Below are 23,239 nucleotides of genomic sequence, written 5' to 3' on the forward strand. Positions count from 1 at the left end.
AAGTTTATTTCTTTTATACATGTGTAACTCACCTAACAACACTTTTAGGTTCTCTGAATGCTACAAAAACAACTCTCAAGGATATTGTAGCCTTTATATAACCTTGAAAAGAGGACATTGCTGAAAAGGAGCCACATTCATAATGGTCCTTAAAGCAAGAGCCACAGCAGATTGATGTGCGCAATTTTTACTCTTACTACTACATTTAAAAAGGTTAAAGGAGAAAAATGAAATTCAAGCTAGCAATTCAAGAGATAACATGCTGGAGGCCCATTTTGAAAACCTCTTATCTGCAAGTTTCTCAAGAAATAGAACACACCCTTTTCTTATTTCAAGCTATGAGTCTTTATGTACGACCCTTCTATATGTAAAACAGTGTAAAGTAGGGATTTTGAAAACAGCTTCTCTTGATATTTACAAGTGAAACCACACCCCCAAAGAGATTAGAAGGCAAAAACCTTTAGTAATCTTTCTCTTTAGTAATCTTTGAAACCTTTGATCACTTCATACATAGTCAAGAAGGCAAGGATGTGTCCCCATGAAGCTGATGAAAGCAAAATTCATGTTCTTTCCACAATGTGCTTTCCAAGTATCTTTCAAAAAACTTTACGCAACCGTCACTGTCAACAGTAAACACAATCATACTCCTTGTGCCATAAGCACCCTGCAATAAAACAAATTACTCTCTCTCTCTCTCTCTCTCTCTCTCTCTCTCACACACACACACACACACACACACACTCTCTCCTCGTCGGATAGATCTTTAAGGTCTCTTGGGATAGTTTCCTACGACGTTAATATACTCTTCTTCTTCTTCTTTTTCTTCTCTCTCTCTCTCACTCACACACACACACACACACACACACACACACACACATTCATCATGCACATCATGCTTGTAAACCCAATCATACAGTTTGCATTTTGCGCTCAACGACGAAGTGCTCCATCCTCCACTACATCACATAGCCCTCTCTCAGTTGTTGTATGCTCTAGTCAGTCACACCCCCCCACCCTCCCCCCATTTTAGTTTTGACACTTACAACTTTCCTTCTTTTCGCGACGACAGAGAAGATCTTACAGTTTTACATTGTTATGTCTCATACACCGAGTTTGCTCTTTAATACACGTTAACTCTCTCTCTCTCTCTCTCTCTCTCTCTCTCTCTCTCTCTAGCACGAGCGCATGCGAACTAAATGAGCTGCAGCAATTGCGGGTTATGTGCAGCCAAGCAGGCAGGCCAATTTTCTCAATGCTAAGGTTGCTCGATTCATAAGGTCCAGTCTCTCCCTGTGCAAGCTTATGATTGGTTTTGCAGCAAGCCACCGAGCCCCGAGGGGCTAAGACTTGAACTTTAAAACAAACAAGAGTCGAGACACAAAGTGGCAGAGTTCCACTCCCAAATACACTAGCCCCATGGGCACCCCTTTTGGTACATCTTTTTATATTGATGAATCACAGAGTACAATTGCCAGGGAGTCACTCTGCAATTCTGCTACCAAGCATCTGCCAAAGTGCTCCCTAGGAATACTTAAAAAGGCCCCAGGCCCAAAAGCAATTGATACAAAAAGTTGGCATTCACTGCTAAAATCACTAGCACCCAACTTGCTTTCACATTGGCATCCAAACCGCTGCGTCATAAGCCTGGAAAAGCACCTACTTGGAGGCCTGGTAATAACCTTCTCGCTGTTGCTGCTCGCCATCGCCCACACATCGCGCTGTTGCTCCCCACCCCACAACCCCCCCCCCCCCCCCCCCCCCCCCCCCGTGTTGCTCTCTCTTCCTCTCCTTTGGAGGAGTTGGCAGGCCGTTCTTGGCTTCTCCAACCCACCTCCTTCGCACTCATTCTGTCCTCGTACTCGGCCACAGCAGCAAACGCAAATGGCACATTGTACTCCGCCACATAGGAACTCGATTGAAGCCCCCTTGCCCAACACCGCAAAACCCACCATCCGACTTGCTCTTTCGCCGGCAGAGAAGGTGAGCTTAGAGGCAGAGGTGGAACACCTTTAGGCCGCCTCTGTTACCTGCAAGATAATCCGCACTCGACCTAGCAGAGGAGAGGTGCGCGACCTCCTTGAGGCCACCTTTTAGCAGAGGTAGGAAAGATCATCAACATTCAGCTTCTTGGGCGCGTCTACTACCAGATAGTGTTTGAGACTTCCGAGATGGCGTCCAAGGTCATTGCAATGAGCACCCTGGCCATCCGAGCAATCAAAGCTCATTTTCGACAGTGGCACCGCTTTGATCCAGCTACCGATGTGCTTCTCGAGAAGGAAAACCTGCCCATTTCAATCTACTTTCCCAACCAGGATAGGTTCCGAAATTGGGACCGTGTTGGAGACACCACGTACAGCAACTTCACTTGCTGCCACGGCAACAGGCACCCACACAATCTTGAATGTCGTTCTACTACCTCAGGTGAGTGGTGGTTGGCTCCGTCAGAGCCTGGAGTATTCGGGGCTCCCAAATCGGTGCTTCATTTGCAGATAGATTGGCCATCTTGCAAAGGCCTATCCACGGAGGAGGCCCCGAGCCGCAACATAGTGTATAACAACACACGCGAGAAAACTGAAAGAACTGAACAAACCTGAAAGAGAGACGACACGACACAGCGAAGTTCCACGGCCAAAGAGATTGGCCCCAAAGACTAGCACCCCTTTCGACATTTCTTTTTTATTAATGCTTCACAAAGTACAATGTTCGAGGGTCCTCGTCTTAACAGTGCTCCCCAGCTTATCTTTCTAAGACTGAAGCCCTGGCACTTTATTTATAGGCTATGGACCTTCCAAAAGCAATGTACATGAAAAGCTTCAGGTCTAAAAGCCATTGGGTCCCAAAAAGCTAGCGCTAGGCTATCAGCACGAATTGCAGAGAATCCGTATAATTGCCACATCAGCTACGTAAATCACGAGGTCTGTACAACAACCAAGGCAGCAACGCAATTTGCGGAAATTCATACGACAACCGCGTCATCACCCTTTTTTTCGTATTTTTTTAGCCTTTGTCTCTTTGGGCCCCATCAGATAGGACCCCATAAGTTGGTACAACATATAAAAATTCGTGTACTTCTATTTTTGGCCTCTCAGCTTGGTTCTACAAGTTGTCACAACTTCTTCTGCATCTTTCAACGAGATTTTGACCTCTTTCTGTACAGAGTCTGTCCTTTAGGTCATGCTACATCATCACTTTGTGACATACCCCCCTCTTGAAAGAAATGTAATCGCCCTCTACGCCTGCAAAATCAACATAAGCCAACAACCAGTTCAGTAGACATTGACTCTAAGTACCGACGCACGAGACAACACATATCCAGTACTTGCACATAGACGATAGTCATTGAACATTCACATCACTATCTCCATCGAGATCTTTGATGAGAATTATGATCATCATAATGTATTTAGCAATCACATCCAGATCTCACCGATCTTTAGCAAACGTCGGGATTGACTAAATCTTATTATTATCATATCCACATCACTCCTCGAGTGAATCAAGACCGAGATATTGCAATCATTTCGTCTTTCAATCATGCACTCAAACATCCCACGCATTAGAGAGCACATATATCACATTCATTTGAGGAATTCCCTTTTTTTTTTGTTTTATTTTCGGAGTCGGGTAGGGCTTTCCCCTCATACACCAAAAAAGGTTATACAAGAAGAACGACCAGGACTATGCACCCAAAAACCGAAGGCAGATGCTTTTGTCACTAGTTTCCTCTGGACTACGAGAGTCCAAACTTATCTACACTCTTAGGGCCATGACTAATCCCTTGAGAGACCCATTTCGCCAACTTGATTTGGGCGTGACAACGACCAAGTACCTCTGTTCAAAGGCCCAAGTACTGTGGGACTTGCTTCGGTCTTCCCTTTGGAGTTGCTTCCTCCAGGTAACTTATCGCTCACCTCACTAAACTGCCTTTGAAACTCGATGGTTTTCCCCTAGGAAAGGCCATACCCGCTTGGAAGGGCGTCCGCTCACAGGTGGCGTCCGCTGAGGTTGGTGGTGTCTCCCTTTTGCACCTCCCAACCCCTTATAGGTGAAGTTGACCCCCCCGGGGGGGAATGGCACTTGGGCGCTCTTGTAGCTCATCTGGCTTCGCTTGGGGAGAATTACGTCATTTCCCCCGGAAGGGATCGGATTCAAAATAACAGCATAGGAAGGGGAGCATTATCTCCCCATCCGCCTATGCAGAGCACCTAAATACTGGGGTACAACTTCACCATAGGCACGTGCCCTACGGTTCCGTCCCTCGAGTGCGGATCACGGCGTACCTAGAAGGGCATCCGCTTCCCGCGAGCCTCCCCACCAAGGAGGATAACGGTCCTTTCTTCAAGGTCCAACGAAGGGTCGATTACGTTGAAGGTGGAGTTGAATCGGTCTAGCCACCTCCCCCTGGCTTTATCAACCGCCGAACAGTTCATCAGCAAATGCGAAAGCGAACGACCCTCTAACTGGGAGCACAACGTGCAAATGTTGTGTCCGCACATGTAGCTATCCGCCAGTTTGAGCCCACCTACTCTCGCGAGAGCCAGCATTCTCTCCTCCTTCCTATTCACTATAGTGCTCCTATTGAGTTGCAGCAGGTATCCACGTGTTTGTTCAAAACCAGCCTCCTTATAGAGCTCCAACACCAAGCACGAATGCCTCTCATCCCACTTGTCCCATGCGTGGTAGCGAACTGAGCTAAAGTCAACCGCTGGGATATACTTATTCATCCAGTTCTGGGTTCTTGTCGTCCAAGTCCACTTCTTGAACGGTTGGTTTTTAGGCTTCTTGTTTACCAAGGAGCCTATCAGGTAGATGAAACCGAGCGGTACTTGTCAAAAGCCCTTGCTCGTTGTCCCCCACAAAAGGCAGGTGCAGATGGTATGTTAAACTCGTGATGGAGAGTTGCCGTCCCTACAGAGGTTGACCTTGCTCCCTTTCCAAGTAACATTCGCATCTCGATGGCGACGAGGCGCTACAGAGAGTGAAGGACACGCTGATCGTGGGCCCCCATAATTTCCTTGCCATAACAAGTCACTGGATATACGCACGCCTTAAAAACAGTCAGTTGAGACCATATAGGGATGGCTCGGTTCGCTAGTAGGTGCTGACATGCGAATAGACTTTTCCTCCCCTTGTCCGCTCGCAATGGCACCTTCCCTATCAACGTGTGTACTATGTTGTTGTAAGCAAACTCCAAAAACTTCTTTAGCTGAGTTTTTTGGTCAACGATGTAAGACTTCAACAGGTACAAAACTAGTGAAATTCGTAATCTCCCAGTCTGCCGATGGAAAGAGGATGAGAACTGTAACCGAGTACCAATATTCTCCCAGATTGCCCTCCAAAACAAGCTAGTAAAACGGGGATCTCTATCTGAAACTATAGACTGAGGGATGCCACGAAGTCAAAATAACTGCGAGACAAACAGTTTAGAAAAATGATCTAGCTTAACCGTCTTCTTACTCACATATCAAAAAACTGCAAACAAACTCATCCACATCCTTTTGAGCCTCAGCCAATACAAGAACCGCTCCACACCTTTCAAGGTGGTCTCTATGCTGCGGTGGCCCGAAAAAGGTGGACAATGGCACTCTGTCAAAACCTTATTTCTCAGTGCTTGTGTAACACACAATAAGTTCATCCGCATCAAATAGCCTTCCTTGAGTGAATAACCCGTAACTACTTCCCCACTCTGCAACCGATCAAAGATGTCTACAAAATCCAGCTCTGTGGCGTATTGATCTACCATCGAAGTTGTGATGATAAACTGCCGAAATAGCCAAAACCAAAGGCTTGCGAGGCAATGCATCCGCCACCACATTCTTCTGTCCTTGAACACACACAATCTAAAAGTGAAATTGTGACAAGATGTTTGCCCACAGCATTTGCTTGTTCGAAAGACAAGAGATGTCATAAACTCTGATGATCGGTGGACACTGTAAAATCGGATCCAAGTAGAAAGTGTCACCAATGAGTAAGCATGGATAACTGCCAATAGCTCCTTCTCATAGATCTGTGCAACCTGCTCTGGTCTAGAAAACATTCTGTTCTCATACGCAACACATCAAAGACCACTCCCAAAGTACGACCACAAGCATCACACGCCAGTCGACTTATCCTTGAGAGTCTTAAAGGCTGCAATCTCAGATGGTTCCCAAGTGAAAGAAACCCCTTTCTGTGTCAAAGCATGTAGAGGAGAAGCAATCTCTGCAAACTTTCGGATGAACCGTCGATAGTAAGAACACAAACCCAGAAAGCTGCGAACCTCATGAACATTCTTCAAATTTGGACGATCTATGATGGTCTCAACCTTGGCCGGGTCCATTTTGACACCCTCCGTAGAGACGATGTGTCCCAAAAGGTGAATCTCTGGTAAGAAAAACTCAATCTTCTTTCCATTCACCAACCGATGTTGCCTCAGTGCCTAAAAACCCTGTAGCAAGTGATGTCGATGTAATACCTCATTCTTAGAGAATACGATAATATCGTCAAAAAAAGTGCCCACAAATGACCTATACTCTCGAAAATCCATGCCCCTCATCCTGTTGAAGGTTGCACGAGCATTTGTAAGACCAAAAGGCATCAAATACTGATACACTCCAAAGGACGTCCTGAATGAGGTCTTGTATACATCTCCAAGATCAATTCTGATCTGATGATAACCACTTTTTAGATCGATTCTACTGAAACAAGTACAACCCTGTAGCCTGTCCAATATATCATTGATCTTGGGTATCGAGAATCTGTCCTTGATGGTGCTTTTATTGAGAGGCCTTTAGTCAATGCACACTCTCCAAGATCCATCTTTCTTTAGAACTAAAAGCATGAGCGAACAGAATGGTGAAGTACTGGGTTGAATCAATTCTTTTTCCAACAATTCTTTCACTTGGTTCATAATCTCTTCATTTTGGGCTATGCTTACTCTGTAAGGTGGCCGGTTCAGTGGCGTACTACCTAGAATCAAGTCAATCGTGTGATCTTCAAGTCGTTGAGGAGGTAACTCCCCTGGTAAGCCTTCTGAGAAACAATCAGCTTGAGCTTGCAAAAATTCATGTCATTCTTTCTCAAGGTCGAACAAATTTGACATTTTCTTGTCATCTATCTCATTTCAGAAGATCGAGTAAACAAACAAACTGGATTTCATTGATCTAGAAATGGCCGAAGGCGATACAAGTGGGATTGTGTCACAAAGTGATGACCTGGCATGACCAACCGACAGAGAAATGGCCAAGTGGACAAGAGAAACTGAACAGACTAACTTGAAGAACTTATGAAGCAGCTTTTGGCAATTATCCATGCCCTTACTCAATGGCGATACTTTCTACTTAGAGCGGATTTTGCAGTGATCACCAATCATCAGAGTTTGCGCTATTTCTTGTTTCTGAAAGAGGTTTCGGACAAGCAAATGCGGTGGGCAAACGTTTTGTCACAATTTTACTTTCTCGTTGTGCATGATCAAGGACAGAAGAATGTGGTGGCGGATGCAGTGTCTTGTCAACCTTTGGTTTTGGCTATTTCGACAATTCATCACAACAGCTTCAAGGATATGGTAGATCAATACGCCATAGATCCAGATTTTGAAAACATCTTTGATCGACTGCAGAGTGGGCAAGTGGTTGCGTGCTATCCGCTCATGGAATGCTATTTGATGAGGAAAAAAACTTCTTGTGTATGACGCAAGCATTGAGAAATAAGGTTTTGACAGAGTGCCATTGTCCACCTTTTTTGGGTCCTCGCAGCATAGAAACCAACTCGAAAGGTGTGCAACGGTTCTTCTACTGGCCGAGGATCAAAAAGGATGTAGACGAAGTTGTTTGATATACCAAAAGGTCAAGCATAAGGCACCAAGTCTTCTGTAACCTTTGTCCGTACCTAGCCGACCATGAGAAAGTGTAGCAATGGATTTCATCTTCCCAAGACTCAGAGTCGGCATGATGACATTCGTACATTCAAGAAGACAATTAAGCCCAATCATTTGGCTAGACTGTTTGTCTCAAATTTTTCGATTACATGGTATGCCTGAGTTCATTGTTTTAGACAGAGATCTTTGATTCACTAGTTTGTTTTGGAGGGAAATCTGGGAGAACATTGGCACCCGGTTGCAAATCTCGTCCTCGTTCCACCCACAGATAGACGGGCAATCTGAGAGTGATTTTGGACTTGTTGAAGTCCTACAATTCGATCAAAAGGCTCAATAGAAAAAGTATTTGCCCTTGGCGGAGTTTGCCTACAACAACACAGTGCATACAGGGAAGGCACCATTTTGAGATCATCGAGGGTACTGAGAAGGTTCCACCTATTCTAGGCACCAAGGATAAGATTTGTGAAGCAGATCAGTATGTTCAAGATCTAGAGACTGCTTTTGCTAAGGTACGCGAGGCTCTTGAGAAGTCTCAAGCACGTCACAAGAAGACAACAGACAAGCATCGACGTCATAGTTACGCGAAACGCGGAACGGGGGAACGAGGAGGAGTCCAGAACAGGAATGGCGCGGAATGGGAGGTACGGGAGGTATAAAAACGCCCAAATAAAGCAATTTTAAACTCTGTGTGATTGAATAGAAGTAGTATCAGAGTCCTTTGACTCTAACACTCACAAAACACTTGATTTGAAGACCATTCAGCCTTACTATGGCAAACGTGTGTCGTATACACTTGAGAGCTTGAGAGGGAGAGAGAGGGAAGGGGGCAGAGAGAGAGCTTTAAAGTTGAGAGAGAGGGAGAGGGAGAAAGCTTGAGAGATAGGGGGAGATCTTTTGGCCTTGTAGACTCTAGAGTCTAAACTTGTAAGCTTGAAAGAGACTAGAGCTTGAGAGGCGAGACTCGAGAGGGTAGAGCTTTAGCTTTGGCCCTTGAAAGCTCGTGTGCATTGTGAAGGTAAGGGGTGGGAAAAGGGACATTTAACAAGGGGAAGGCTCACAAGACAAATCACCAAAATCTGAAAATCTATCCATTCTAAGCCGTTGCGGACTGGCCGTTCCGGTATCAAAAGTCTCTGCCGAACGTTCCGAGCCATGTACCCCCCCCCCCCCCCCCCCCCTCCAAAACGCCGTTCTAGCAATTCTTGCCCATGGGGTGGCGTTCCCCGGTAACTATGACGATTTGACGTGACTTGCGGTTGAAGGAGAATGATTGTGTGACACTATGGCCCTTCCCAAATTCAAGAGAAGATCAATGATGTATCCTTCAGACTGAAGTTACCAAAGATTCACAATGCATTTCATGTGAGTCTATTGAAATCTTTCAAAGGCGAGGTGCCAATGGACGAGGAGCTTGAGGAGCAACCTGAAGTGGAAGAGACCGAGGAAATTCTTGTTCCAGAAGAAATATTGGCTCACAAGGAAAGGAGAGTAAAAGGTAAAGTGATACAACGATTCTTAGTTAAGAACTATCCGGCATTGGATGCGAAGTGGATGGAGGAGGAGGACCTAGCAAATACTCCTCGGATACTATAACTTTACCTTGAGGCTTTTGGTCTAGCTTCGATTATTCCAAGAGTTCCCAATGATCAGCGGGTTGAATCTGGTGCAGCCGAGAACTGTACAAGAGGAGAGTTACTCCGCTCCTTTGTCACAAATTACCTAGATGGAATAAAGTCACTGACTTCCTTTGGATTTCAAGGATACTGATGGGAGCTGACAAAATTCTATTGAATGACTTTGTGAAAGAAGTACTTTGAACTGGGAATTCCTGAAATGAATCTAATATATGTGCTCTCTCATGTGATTAGTGTTTGAGTGCATGTTTGAAAGACGAAATGACTGCAACATTTCGGTCTTGTTCTCTGGACAGATATGAGATAAACAAGATATTAACGAGATTTAATCAATCAAGACATCTACGAGAGATCAGTGGCAGATCTGGATGTGATTGCTAATACGTTACAATAAATCATGATTCTCATCCAAGATCTCGACGGGGGTAGTGATGTGAATGTGATTTGAATGCTCAGTGACTATCGTCTTTGTGCAAGTGTTGGATATGTGTTGTCTAGTGCGTCAGTACTTAGAGTCAAATATCTACTGAACTAGTTTCTGGCCTATGTTGGTTTTGCAAGCGTAGTCGAGAGCGACTTCAATTCTTTCAAGAGGGGGAAATGTCACAAAGTGATGACGTGGCATGACCAACTGGCAGAGAAATGGCCGAGTGGACAAGAGAAACTGAATGGACTAACTTGAAGAACTTATGAAGCACCGGCCGTGGGGCCCAAAACTATAAAGACAAAAATCTTGAGCTCTAGGAGAGAATTCTGTAAAATGCATTGACATACTGACGTGGCAGATCGTACGGATGTTGACGTGGCAAGGCCGTACAAAATTTCCGTGATTTACACCGCAAGTGCCATGTGCTAGGCTGTACGAATTTCCATTATTTGCGTTGAGCTGCTAACGTGGCAGTTTTTATGTAAGCTTTTGGGATCAATTGCTTTTAGGCTTAGTGCTTTTGAACCTACTTTCTTTTTTGGGGCTCTGCTTTTTGGGCATCCCTTGTAAGAATAAAAGAGCCCTTGGGGCCTCACTCTACAGAGCATCTGGACGCAGAGTCTGAGAGTAGAGTCCCTTGAGAGTTGTACTTAAGAAATACTGAAAGGGGTGCCAATCTTTGGGGCCAACGCTTTTGGGTGCGGAACACCGCTGTGCCATGTCGACACTCTCTCTCTCTCTCTCTCTCTCTCTCTCTCTCTCTCTCTCTCTCTCTCTCTCTCTCTCTCTCTCTCTCTCTCTCTCTCTCTCTTTGTATTAAAGTTCAGTGATTTTGAAGTTTTTGTTCGTGTGTTGCTACTGATTTCTCGCTTGGAGTGTCCAAGCCTATTATAAACTGACTCGCCCTTGAATTTTACATCAAGTACTATTTCTCTACTCTTTTCATTCTTCAAAGTTGCTTTTCTTGCCTGGAGTCGACCACCATAGTGTTCTTGTGGAACCACGGGATCCCCAAAAGGACATCACACCCCTCCAAAGGCATGATATAGAAGGCCTCGTGCCCCAAATACCCCTAACAATGCAACCAAAGTTTGCTTATGACAAGTGTATGGAAACATCCTGTTCGGGTGCCGCTAGACCTGCCTCAGCCGGTGGTTCCATTTCATGTGGTGTGATTCCAAGTCGAGCCGCCAATTCAATCGAAGTGAAGTTGACCTTGGCTCCTCCGTCGTAGCAGATGAGGGCTTCTTAATCTCGTACTTTGCCCCACGCTCTACAAAGCTCCGTACTTTCATCCATATTGGTTGTTCTTTTGGCACCTTGGTAAGGCACCTGGCTAAAACATGCCCATGTTCTCCACAACCGTAACATTTACCCTCCTTAAGGGCATGTTTTAGCCAGGTGCCTTACCAAGGTGCCGACAATCGAGAGCCTGAAGGTCTCTTCTTCTGTTGCTTTCCCTTCCTTTTGTTACTGTTGTTCGTATCTTGTCCGGTCTCAACTGTGACTAATCTATCTATGACGTACGTAAGAGTGCCCCCATGCATTGCAAACCCTTGCTTTGCGTGTCCCATCAATTGTTGCATGGACTCAAACTTCTGCAGCAAACAATAATCTTGTATCTCTTTAGGTAGACAACAACAGAATCGCTCTATCTGATGCTTGAAGGTCATTTTCTTGAAAGAAAAGGCCGGTAAGAAAGTGTCCCAAAATCTCTGATAGTAAGTATCTAGGATGTCTTTCTTGGTCATCTCAAATGATTCCAAGCGGTGATCACATCTCGTTCGTATTCTTGAGTGAGCCATGAGAAAGTGAACACTCTTCTGAACTGAAGCCACTTTGTTGGTGCCTCCCTCCGTAGAAGCACGATAGACCTCTAAGTCTGTGCGTTTCCCTTAAGGTGGGATGTCACCCTCCGGACTTTGGAGTACTCTGAATAGCGTCCTCCGGAGTATCCAATATCAAATTGTTGAATAAAAGCGAGGGCTCTGAGTGTATCCTTAAAGCCAAAAAAAGTGTCAAACTTTATTGCTTGCCAACACTCCTTAAAATCTTAGGGTTTCTTCTTCCTAAATCATATTGGCTGGCTCTATAAAATTGCTTCCTCTTTCCAAACATCGGCCTATCAGACTAGGCTTTGGGCCTTCCAAAAGCACTGTACATGAAAAGCTTCGGGTCTAAAAGCATCTCTGTCCCAAAAAGCTAGCGCTAGGCTGATAGCACGATTTGCAAAAAATCCGTACAATTGCCACGTGAGTAATGTAAATCGCGAGGGTCCGTACGACAGCCACGACAACAGCGCAATTTACCGGGATTTGTGCGGCAACCATGTCATCAGCCTTTTTTACGCATCTTTTTAGCATTTGTCGCTTTGAATCCCATCGCACAAGACCCCATAAGTTGGTACGTCCTTTCATTTTGGCCTCTCGGCTTGGTTCTACAAATTGTCATACCTTCTTCTGCATCTTTCAGGGGGTTCTGACCTCTTTCTGTCCAGAGTCCATCCTTTAGGTCATGCCACGTCATCACTTTGTGACACAGAGACCGAGCTTACTAAGGCTGGCCAAGCACAGCAGGCAGAGACAAGGGCCACACGCAGGTGTCCAAGCAAAGGAGGTGTAACCGACTTGGACATTCCAAGTCGGGAATCTACCATAACACACGTGAGAAAACTGAAAGAATTGAACAAAACCGAGAGAGAGACGACACGGCACAACGAAGTTCTGCGCCCAAAGATTGGCCCCAAAGACTCGCGCCCCTTTCCGGATTTCATTATTACATATGCCTCACAAAGTACAATGTCTGAAGGTCCTCGTCTCAGCAAGCTCCCAAGCTTATCTACTTAAGAATGAGGCCCTCGCACTTTATTTTTAGGCCCTGGGCCTTCCAATAGCAATGTACATGACAAGCTTCAAGTCCAAAAGCATCCGGGTCCAAAAAGTTAGAGCTAGGGTAGCCAACACGTTTTGCAGAAATCCGTACAAGTGCCACATCAACAATGCAAATCGCAGAGGTCCGTAAAGCAGACGTCAACATCGCAAATCGCACAAGTCCATACACCTACCATGTCATCAACCTTTTATGCTTGTCTTTCTAGCCATTGTCCCTTTTGGGACCCATCGGACAAGACCAGAGGTCCGTAAAGCAGACGTCAACATCGCAAATCGCACAGGTCCATACATCTACCACGTCATCAACCTTTTATGCTTGTCTTTCTAGCCATTGTCCCTTTCGGGACCCATCGGACAAGACCCAATAAGTTGCTACAACTTATCAAAATTCGTGTCCTTTTATTTTTGGCCTCTCAAAATGTTCTACAAGTTGTCACAACTTCTTCTACGTCTTTCAACAAGGCTCTGACCTTTTTCAATCCGGAGTCTGTCCTTTAGGTCATGCCACGTCATGACCTTGTGACATACCCCCCTCTTGAAAGAAATGTAATTGCCCTCGATTACGCCCGCAAAACCAACATAAGCCAACAACCAATTCAATAGACACTACTCTAGGTACCGACGCACCAGACAACACATATCTAGTACTTGCACAAAGACGACGGTCACTTAACATTCACATCGCTATCCCCGCCGAGATCTTTGATGAGAATCATAATCATCGTAACATATTTAGCAATCATATCCAAATCTTGTCGATCTCTAGCGGATGTCGGGATTGATTAAATCTTGTTACTATCATATCCACATCACCCCTCAGGTGAATCAAGACCAAAATGTTCTGCTCATTTCGTCTTTCAATCATGCATTCAAACATCCCCCACATGAGAGAGCACATATATCACATTCATTTAAGGAATTCCCATTTCAAAGTACTTCTTTTCCTAAAGTCATACAACCCAATACTATCAATCCATTCATATCCTTGAAATTTGAAGAGAAATCGGTGACTTTAATCTATCTGGGTAATCTGTGACAAAGGAGCGAAGTAACTTCTCTCTTCTGCAGTCCACACTACATCAGATTCAACCCGTTGATCATCGGTAACTCTTGGAATAGTTGAAGCTAGACCAAAAGCCCCATGCTGGATTTTCTCGAGTTCTTGCATTAGCAACCTAGAGAGGCTAATCAGGAACTTTCTGTGGACAGGGAGAGACGCAATCGGCTCGGACCAAAGTCTCCTGACAAGTCGCACTCTACCTTGCTCTCATTTGTACACCAGATCAAAGGCCGAATTCCACAGACAGGTGTCCCTTGGAGTGTCACATGCACATTTAACCCTATGTATACGTGGACAAGCTACTTCATGACATGGATTCAATTCAATTAGATTAGGAAGTGTTCTGGCAACTTTGTGAGTCTGTTCGCAGACCGTGCATGCCTAGACACTTACAATAGATGCATATCCTCTGGTTACACACAGCATGACCATCAGATTACAGTCAGAACCCATGAGGAGCATTTTTACAGTGCATAGACCTATTTTCCCTATTTTAGCCATTTTTCACTTATTATTTTTAAGTGACTTTTGTTGGGAACTAGGTAGGGCAAATTTGATAAGCATATATAAAAGAAAACCTAGCGCTAGTGGATTCTAGCAGAAGAGGCAAGAGGAACCAAGGTTCAGCAGACACCTCTCAAATAGATCCCCCGTGTTATGTCCCGCTCACAGGAGAGGGGATCTAGCCTAGATGTCGTCGAGATGGGCGTCTAGTGTCCAAGCGGACGTAGTGTGAACACGGCCAATGTGGCCGGCCATTATTAAAAAAGAGAGGCCAAGGCCTCATTTGCAATTATTGACCCCACTGGCAGAGTGCCAATGGTTAGCCCGCGAGGCAAGGAGTGCGCGAGGTCACCTCGAGGAGGTGAGGCCGGGTGGTATAGGACGCTCGGTCTTACAAGTGCACGCCTACGTCCTCGGACGCTGGCCCCAGCACGGGGGAGCTGCTGGATGGTGGCTATGGTCGGGTGGTTTGTCCGACGTGTCTGTAGGCGGTCCGTGTAGCCGGGGATCTCTTCACTTCCGTTTCAGAGCCGGCTTGGCTGCACAAAGGACTGTATGCACACCTACGGGCTGGATCGAGTCGGATAATTACTGTTTTATGTAATCTTCGATGATATAATTGTTTAATTGATTATTTTCTTCTCATGAGTATGTTTGCAGGTGTAAATCAATACTATCAAAAATCAGCAAATTGGCATGTGAAACTGTTGAAAATTAGAGGGTTACTTATTGATTTTACTGGTTTTCAATTATTACTCATTAATTTGCTGATTTTGGATTAAATTCAGCATACAGTATGTTTTTTTTTTAAAAAATAAAAATAAAAAACCCTCTCTGTAATCTCCTTCTCTGTGCGAAGCATGGAGAGAGAGAGAGAGAGAGAGAGAGAGAGAGAGAGAGAGAAACTCTCAACAGTGCAAAGAAAGCGAACCAGTCTGCAAGTCGAAGAGAGAGGGTGTGATCGAAGAGAGAAGTCCAGCGTGGAAGGAGAGAGGTAGCGCAAGAAGTCCAACGTGGATTTTTTTGCTCTCTGCTGAGGAGTTGTTGCGTCGTTCAAATTATCTCACGATGCCCTCTTCTGGATTTTTTTTACTCTTATGTTCAAGTGACCTTTATTTTAAAGTGGCCAGGACATTTTGGGTTTTTTTTTTAAGTATGGTCTGAAACCTGTGATTTATTAAAAACTCACTTACAGAAACTTGCAGAGCTTACAGAGAACTCAATTTTGGCTCTCCTGCTCCTCTCTCAAGCCTGCTCTCTCCCGCCTGCTCGCGCTCCCGCGCTTCCGCCATCACCTGCTCGCCTTCGGACGCTCACGCCGACGAGTAGAGCTCTTCGAAGTTCAACTTTTCGCGACCGAAAAGTGCAAAAAAGGCCCAGTTTCGCGTGAAACTTCCAGTTTTTCACACACTTTGCCATGGATTCCTCCAACTCGGATGTGCAGCGTGACGACGCGCCAGGTAATGTTCAAATTCCATTCACGCATGCTCTCTACACATGGATTACAAGTACTTTCCAGAGTTTCGACCAGCGTGTTACCGCTTTGGAAAACGCGAACATCAGACGAACCTTCGCTTGGCCTCTCTCGAAGGGGTTGTGCAAGGGCTTAGTTCCCGGCTTACTGCTCTAGAAAATACGGCTCAGTCGACGACTGCACGAATTTTCGAGAGCGAAACCCATCTCCAACAATTGCAAACGCAGATTGCTGCTTTTGGGCGTTCATAGGGTGGTCCGACTACCACGATTCCGTACAAAACTACAAATTTCTCAAGGGAAGAGAAGCAGTGTACGGAATTGGCGGTAAATAACTGGCTGCACCAGTGGACCACGTATTTTGATCTCCATGGGGAACATGATGAACGGAGGATTCAAACGATTCCTCTCTATTTGCGCAGTAAGGCGCTTACCCGGTGGCGCGACATGACAGAGAAGCCTACGACGTGGGCTGATTTTTGTGTGAAATTCAAGAGGGATTTCGCCAAAATGGATCCTTTGAAAGCCTATGCCAAATTGCAAAGTCTTTCGATGAAAACTCTGTCTTTTGATAAATATACGACAGCTTTCAAGGAGGCGCTCACCTTTTGCAAGGTGGATTCTACGCATGCTATGCACATGTACCTGTTGGGATTGCATGAGGATTACCGTTGGGCCTTAATCAAGAACAAAGCCCCGACCGATGTCGAGGATGCAGTGGCAAAGGCCAAGATGTTCCATTTGATAAATGGAGTGAATTATGAGAAGAAAAGAACGGTAGACCATCAATCCGGTGAGGGCGCTTCGAGGAAGCGACCCCGATTCCACATAAGTCCAAATCACCGCCGAGATCTTCTCAGGAGAGAAGAAAGCCAAAAATGCTTAAGTTTCTGATGCAATGCAGAAAAGAGCTTGCTTTGGATGTGGCCAGACAGGTCACCAAATCAAGGACTACCCCAAGAAGAAGAAGACACAGAAACCGCGAGGTCGTCCTTCGGTTCAAATTCACGAGCTCTGAGGTAACTCTGATGTCATTCAAGTTGAAATCCATCATTTAGCGCACAGTCCATGCACTAATTGTACTTTTAGCACCAAAGTGTTTGGTGAGCACGATCTTCTCCGATTTTCCGGGAAGATCAATGGTCACGACGTGACCGTACTCCTTGATAATGGAAGCTCACACAATTTTGTGGATGCAAATTGGTGCAAAAACTGAGCCTGCGGACGCGGGACAATGACCATGAGTATCGCGTGAAGATGGCTCGTGGCGAGGATACAGATATATGGAATCGGATGTTTCCAGATTTGTCGCTCGAGTTAGCTGATTACAAAGAGAACCTGGATTTCCACATCATGCGCCTGGACAGAGCAGATGTTATTCCATGGTTTTATGATAAACAACACTCATTGTATATAGACTATGTACATCACTCTCTTGTTTTTGTTAAGCAGGACATGTCTCATGTATCTGTGTCGCTTTGTAATCAGAAGTCTGTAAATAATGGTTTTGCAATACCAGTTGTTACTGCTTTGGAAATGTATAAAGAAACAAAGTCTTCTGATGTTGACTTTTATCAATGTGTACCATCTGCTTGGTTTGATTCATTAGTGCTTGGTACTTCTGTCACTGAATTTCGTAAAAATGTTTCATGTTCTTCTGTTGAACTTAGGGATTCCGACGAAATCCAACCTTATCCGAGAAATCATGACTGATTTGAAGGATGTTTTTCCTGATGATCTACCTCCTGGCTTGCCACCTTCAAGAGAAGTAGATCATGGCATTGAGTTAGTGGCTGGTAGTCAGCCCTTCTCAAAGCAACCCTATTGGTTTAGTAAAACCGAGGAGGACGAGATTCAGTGGCAACTGAAAGATTATCTCGGCACGGGTTTTGTTCGTTTAGTAAAACCGAGGAGGACGAGATTCAGCGACAGCTGAAAGATTTTATCGACAAGGGTTTTGTTCGGCCAAGTAAATCTCCGTGGGGAGCGCCAGTGTTACTTTCTCGAAAGAAGGATAACACTATGAGCTTGTGCGTGGATTACAAGGGGTTGAATAAGCTCACTGTCAAGAATAAGTATCCGCTCCCACGTATGGACGATATGATAGATCGGCTCCATGGAGCGTTGTATATTACGAAGATGGACCTACGATGGCTATCATCAGATACTGATCAAACTGGAAGATATTCCTAAGACAGGCTTCCATACGCATTATGGTCACTACGAGTTTTTGGTCTTGCCTTTTTGTTTGACCAATGCTCCAGCTATGTTTCAACAGAGATGAATCATCTGCTGAGACCATTTTTAGGCAACTTCGTTGTTGTATTTCTCGATGATATCTTGATCTACAGCCGAAGTTTGTCTGAGCACCTAGCGCATATACGCACTGTTCTCGAAGTACTAAGAACTGAGAAGCTTTACTCTAAGGCTTCTAAGTGTAAATTCTTTAGGAAAGAGCTCGCGCTGGAATTCGCGTTGACCCTGAAAAGTTAGATAAAGTGCGAAATTGGCCCATTCTGAAGAATGTACACCAAGTCCTTTTTAGGCTTTACTGAATTCTTTCGCAAGTTTATCAAGGATTACTCTAAATTTGTTGCTCCGCTTACGCAACTTTTAAAAGGAGGGGTGAAAGGACCAAAGATTTCGGGTCCTCATCGTAAAGGTGATCCCCCTATTGTCTGGAATGAGCGTCTCGATGAGAGCTTTCGGACACTAAAGCACTGTGTGACTACTGCACCAATATTGCACATTGTGGATCCTAGCAAACCGTTTGTGGTTGAAACATATGCTAGTGATTATGCTATTGGTGCGGCATTATACAAGGATGGACGTCCTGTTGTGTTTGAAAGTAAGAAGCTTTCTGACCCTAAGATGCGTTATCCAACGTATGAAAAGGAGCTTTACGCCGTAGTCCACGCCTTGAGGAAATGGCAGCACTACTTGTATGGCTCTACGTTTGTTGCATGGACAGATCATCACTCCTTGCACCATAGTTTTTTCCAGGCGCGTCCGATTGCCCAATCGGGCTTCCTCACGCGTGCGCGCATGGTTGCCGCATGGTTCAGTTTTTCGGACGCGAGCAGGGGATTTTTGACGCACTGACAAAAAAACCCCCGATTTGTTAAATGTGGCCCAAAACGCCTCTGCGCGAATTGTGAAAAACCTGCAGCCATCCCGTTTGTGCAGAGAGAGCCCCCATCAAAGCTTGAGAGCCGAGAGGACTCGAGACCGCGAGCCGGGAGCCCTACCCAATGCCCACACACTCTCCCGCGCACGGCTGATTCTTCACCTACGCCGTCCGTTACTCGTGAGGCCTCCACTTTGTCAAGGTTTGCAACTTTGCAGTGTGCACCTTGCAAGTTTGCAGAATCCATATGGGCCGAGTGAAGCGTCCCGAATGGCAGTATGTAGAACAATTGAAGCCTCAAAAGAAAGGGCAATTTACATGTAAATGCAAGTATTGTGGGCATACTTGGGACGGCGGTCCCTCCCGTATTCGTGCACATTTATTGTCCCTCTCTGGCTATGGTGTAGGCCCATGTGGACTGGTGCCAGAGGACGTCAAAGAGGTGGTCACAAGATTGCATGTAGATGTAAAGAATGATGGGAAGGACCCAAATGCATTTGTAGATGCCTTGGTGGATGATTTGGGAGCTAATGCCTCTGCCTCAAGCTCAATGAGTACACATGCATCAGGGAGTGCTCATGTAAGTGCCACTGGGACTTCGGCTCCAAATCAAATGTGGGGTCCTCGAGCAAGAAGAGGAAGGTTGCACAAGGGCCCTTGGCAAGTGCATTTAGCTTGCAAGCACGCAAGCAAGCAGATCAAGCCTTGCACAGGTTTTTTTATGCAGAGGACATTCCTGAATGGAAAGTGCGGAGTCCTTTCTTTTTGGAAATGGTCAAGGCAATTGGACAAGTTGGTCCATCGTATGTGCCTCCCACATACAATGCTTTGCGCACCACAGAGTTAAATGATGAGGTCAAATGCATTGGTCATGAGATCATGGGTGTGCGCGAGAAATGGAAAAAACATGGATGCACAATTGTATGTGATGGATGGTCTGACACTAGACGCAGGTCTATCATTAACTTTCTTGCATGCTCTATACCTAGTTCTGTGTTTTTGAAATCTGTGGACACATCTGGGGAGACAAAGACATCAGAATTTATTTTCAAGCAACTTAAGGATGTGATTATTGGGGTAGGACCCTCCAATGTTGTGCAGGTATGCATGGACAATGCAACTAATTGTGTTGGGGCCGGGCAAATGGTGGAAGAGAAATGGAAACACATTTTTTTCACGAGGTGTGCATGCCATTGCTTGGACCTCTTGTTTGAGGATATTGGGAAGCTCCCTTGGATTGCAAAAATTCTTGAAGATGCAACAAAGGTTGTCACATTTGTCACAAGGAAGTCCACTGTCTTGGCATTGTTTCGAATGCTTAGCAAGAAGGAATTGTTGAAGCCATCGGCCACTCGATTTGCCTACTACTTCATCATGTTGGCTAGTCTTGTGGATGAGAGATGTATGCAAGGTGTGCGTAGGCTTATGATTGATGCAAAATTTGTGAAAATGAAGGCATCCAGGACTGCAGAGGCCATAGTGGTCTCGGACATTGTGTTTAATGCATCCTTTTGGCAAGAGGCCAAGTTGATTTTGAAGATTTGTGCTCCCATCTTGAAGATACTTCGTTTGGCTGATAGGGAAGGAGCCACCATGGGGCTTGTGTATGAGCTTACGGATCGCATGGTTGAGCAAATTCAAAACATGCAAGGTATTGATGCGGCAAAAATGCAAGAGATCAAGGACCTATGCGTTGATAGATGGAATATGATGCACACACCATTGCATGCTGTGGGATACTTGTTGCATCCTATATGGCGAGGAAGAGGGCAATTCAATGATAGTGAGGTTCATGACGGGTGGATGACATTTTTGGACAGGTATACCAAGGGTGATTTGACCATGCAGGGAACCCTCATTGATGAGTTGGACACTTTCCTCACTGAAAGAAAGTCATTTGCTCATCCTATTGCAAAGGATCCAAAGAGAATGCAAGAGGGTGTAAAATGGTGGGAGATGGGAGACTTTTGGGGCTTGCACGCCCACATTGCAGACTCTTGCACTTAAGGTGCTTTCTCAAGGGACATGTGCCTCTCCATGTGAGAGAAATTGGAGCACCTTCTCTCTCATTCACACCAAGAGAAGAAATAGGTTACTTCCTGCTCATACCGAGAAGCTTGTCTACATACACACCAACTTGAGGCTCTTATGCAAGATCAAAAAGCGCGGCTATGAGAGAATGGAGGTGACATTGGAGATGCTTAACAAAGAGAAGGATGAGGATCGCTTGCTTGAGTTGCAGGAGATTCAGGAGGCTATTGCACAGAGCACTGCTGATGTTATGGAGTCTCTTCCGATTAGCATGCCCAGTGATATTGGGACTTCATGCTCTGTAGCTGAGGATGAGGCTTGGGATGAGGATGAGGATGAGGATGATGAGGGTGATGATGAGGATGATGATGAGGAGGTGGCCTTTGATGAGAGTTAGAGCTCATTGCATTTTGCTCTAGCCTCGGTCCTAACTCCTCTTAGCTCTACAGTCTACTTATGTTTTGGATTCACTATTTAGCATGGAGCGACTGGACTCCACCCTCTAGGCTCTATTTATGTTTTGTCATTTGAATTTTGGAGTACTCAGTACACAGTCTTGTTGGTTTTGGAGGCTCCATATTTTTCCATCTACTGATTCATTGATCATTTGATGTATCTATTGATCAGAGATCTTGATCTGTTTCTCGGCTCCCGACTCCTTGATTTAGCTAGATTCTACATTTTCAAGTTTTATGATGTTTTAATGCATTATGTGGCTTTGGGCTACTCTCTAGAGTTTAGTGTTTTAATTTTAATTGCTATTTGTTATGAGATATATATATATACACTAATTTTTTAGTGCCGTATGGTATTCCACGTATGGAATCTTCGGGGGGGTCTGAATCGGACTTATATCGGACTTCCATACCCGCCCGAGTGAGACGCATGGTTGCCGCATGAAAAAACTATGCCTTGCACTATATCTGTGATCAGGGTGATCTCACAGGCCGGAAGGCTAGATGGGTTGAGCTTAAGCAAGAGTTTGACTTTGAGATCCGTTATAGAAAAGGATCCAGCAATCAAGTTGCCGAGGCACTCAACCGGATTCCTGAGATTAACGCCTTGTCTATGGCTGAAATCTCGACGGATTTCTATCTCTCTCTCCGAGGGCTATGTCGTTCCGATGGCCACTTTGACAAGATATGGAACGAGGTCGAAGCAGGGCATGACTCGCATACAGGCTTGGGTGATCTGCAGACCCAAGTGAGTCGTGCTGGAGAGACAAGACAATGACAATATTCCATTAGAGGTGGACTACTGTTCAGAAATGGTAAAGTCTGCGTGCCGAAAATCGATGAGATTCGACAAAGGATTTTGTGCGAATGCCACAATGTTCCTAGCGCTGGGCACCCAAGCATCTAGAGAACTTTGGCTTTGGTCAAGCAATATTTCTATTGGCCAAGAATGCGCTCTTACATAGAAAGCTATGTAAAGAGATGCGCTCAGTGTCAGGTCAATAAGGCAGAGCGCCTTAGGAAAGCTGGCTTGCTACATCCATTGGAAATCCCAGATGCCAAGTGGCAGAGTATTTCCATGGACTCTATCGTTGGTTTGCCAAATACTAGTCGGGGCAATGACGCTATTTGGGTTGTGGTCGATAGACTCACAAAAATGGCGAAGTTTATACCAACGAAGTCGACTATAAAAAGCCATGAGTTGGCAGTTTTATTTGTCGATCAGCTTTATAAGCTGTATGGTCTACCAGAGGATATCGTCAGTGATCGAGGTACTAAGTTCACTGGCCGATTTTGGCGAGATGTGTTTGCTCATCTTCATACTAAGTTGAGTATGTCATCTTCTGACCATCCTGAGTCCGATGGACAAACTGAGAGGATGAATCATACATTAGAGGACATGTTAACAGCCTATGTCTCTCACAGGCAGTCTGATTGGGAAAGATATCTTCCACAGTTAGAGTTTGCCTACAATAGTAGCAAGCATTCTGCTACTAGATTTAGCCCATTCATGCTGATTTATGGATTTGAGCCTAAATCCCCAATTGCTATTGGCTTAGAGAAAGTCAAGGAACACCAAGCTCGTGATTTCCTGTATGACATGCAAGAAATGCTCGAATTGGCTAAGAATAGTATAAGAACGGCTCGTGATCGAGTCACTACTTATGCTAATCAAAAGAGATCTCCAAGGACTCTAGATGTGGGACAATGGGTCTATCTGAAGATACCCAAGGATTCCAAGACTATGCGAACAAGAAAGCATTATAAGCTTTCAGCTAGATA

The 23,239-nt window shown here is 45.1% G+C and overlaps 1 protein-coding gene and 1 pseudogene across 1 annotated transcript in view; one reads left to right on the forward strand and one right to left on the reverse strand.

Annotated features, from left to right (window-relative positions):
• Positions 1–214: 214 nt before the first annotated feature.
• LOC147452741 (uncharacterized) overlaps positions 215–23,239 on the reverse strand; it is a 70,892-nt gene continuing 47,867 nt past the window's right edge. Inside the window, exon 5 of the mRNA XM_086518335.1 lies at positions 215–664. Within this exon, the coding sequence (XP_086374461.1) occupies positions 515–664 (150 nt within the window). The 3' untranslated portion in view covers positions 215–514. The remainder of the gene's footprint in view (positions 665–23,239) is intronic.
• Positions 19,152–21,399, forward strand: LOC147452742 (uncharacterized; annotated as a pseudogene).

This window comes from Adiantum capillus-veneris, chromosome 8 (genome assembly GCF_014529385.1).
Source record: "Adiantum capillus-veneris isolate H3 chromosome 8, ASM1452938v2, whole genome shotgun sequence".
NCBI classification, from domain to species: domain Eukaryota; kingdom Viridiplantae; phylum Streptophyta; class Polypodiopsida; order Polypodiales; family Pteridaceae; genus Adiantum; species Adiantum capillus-veneris.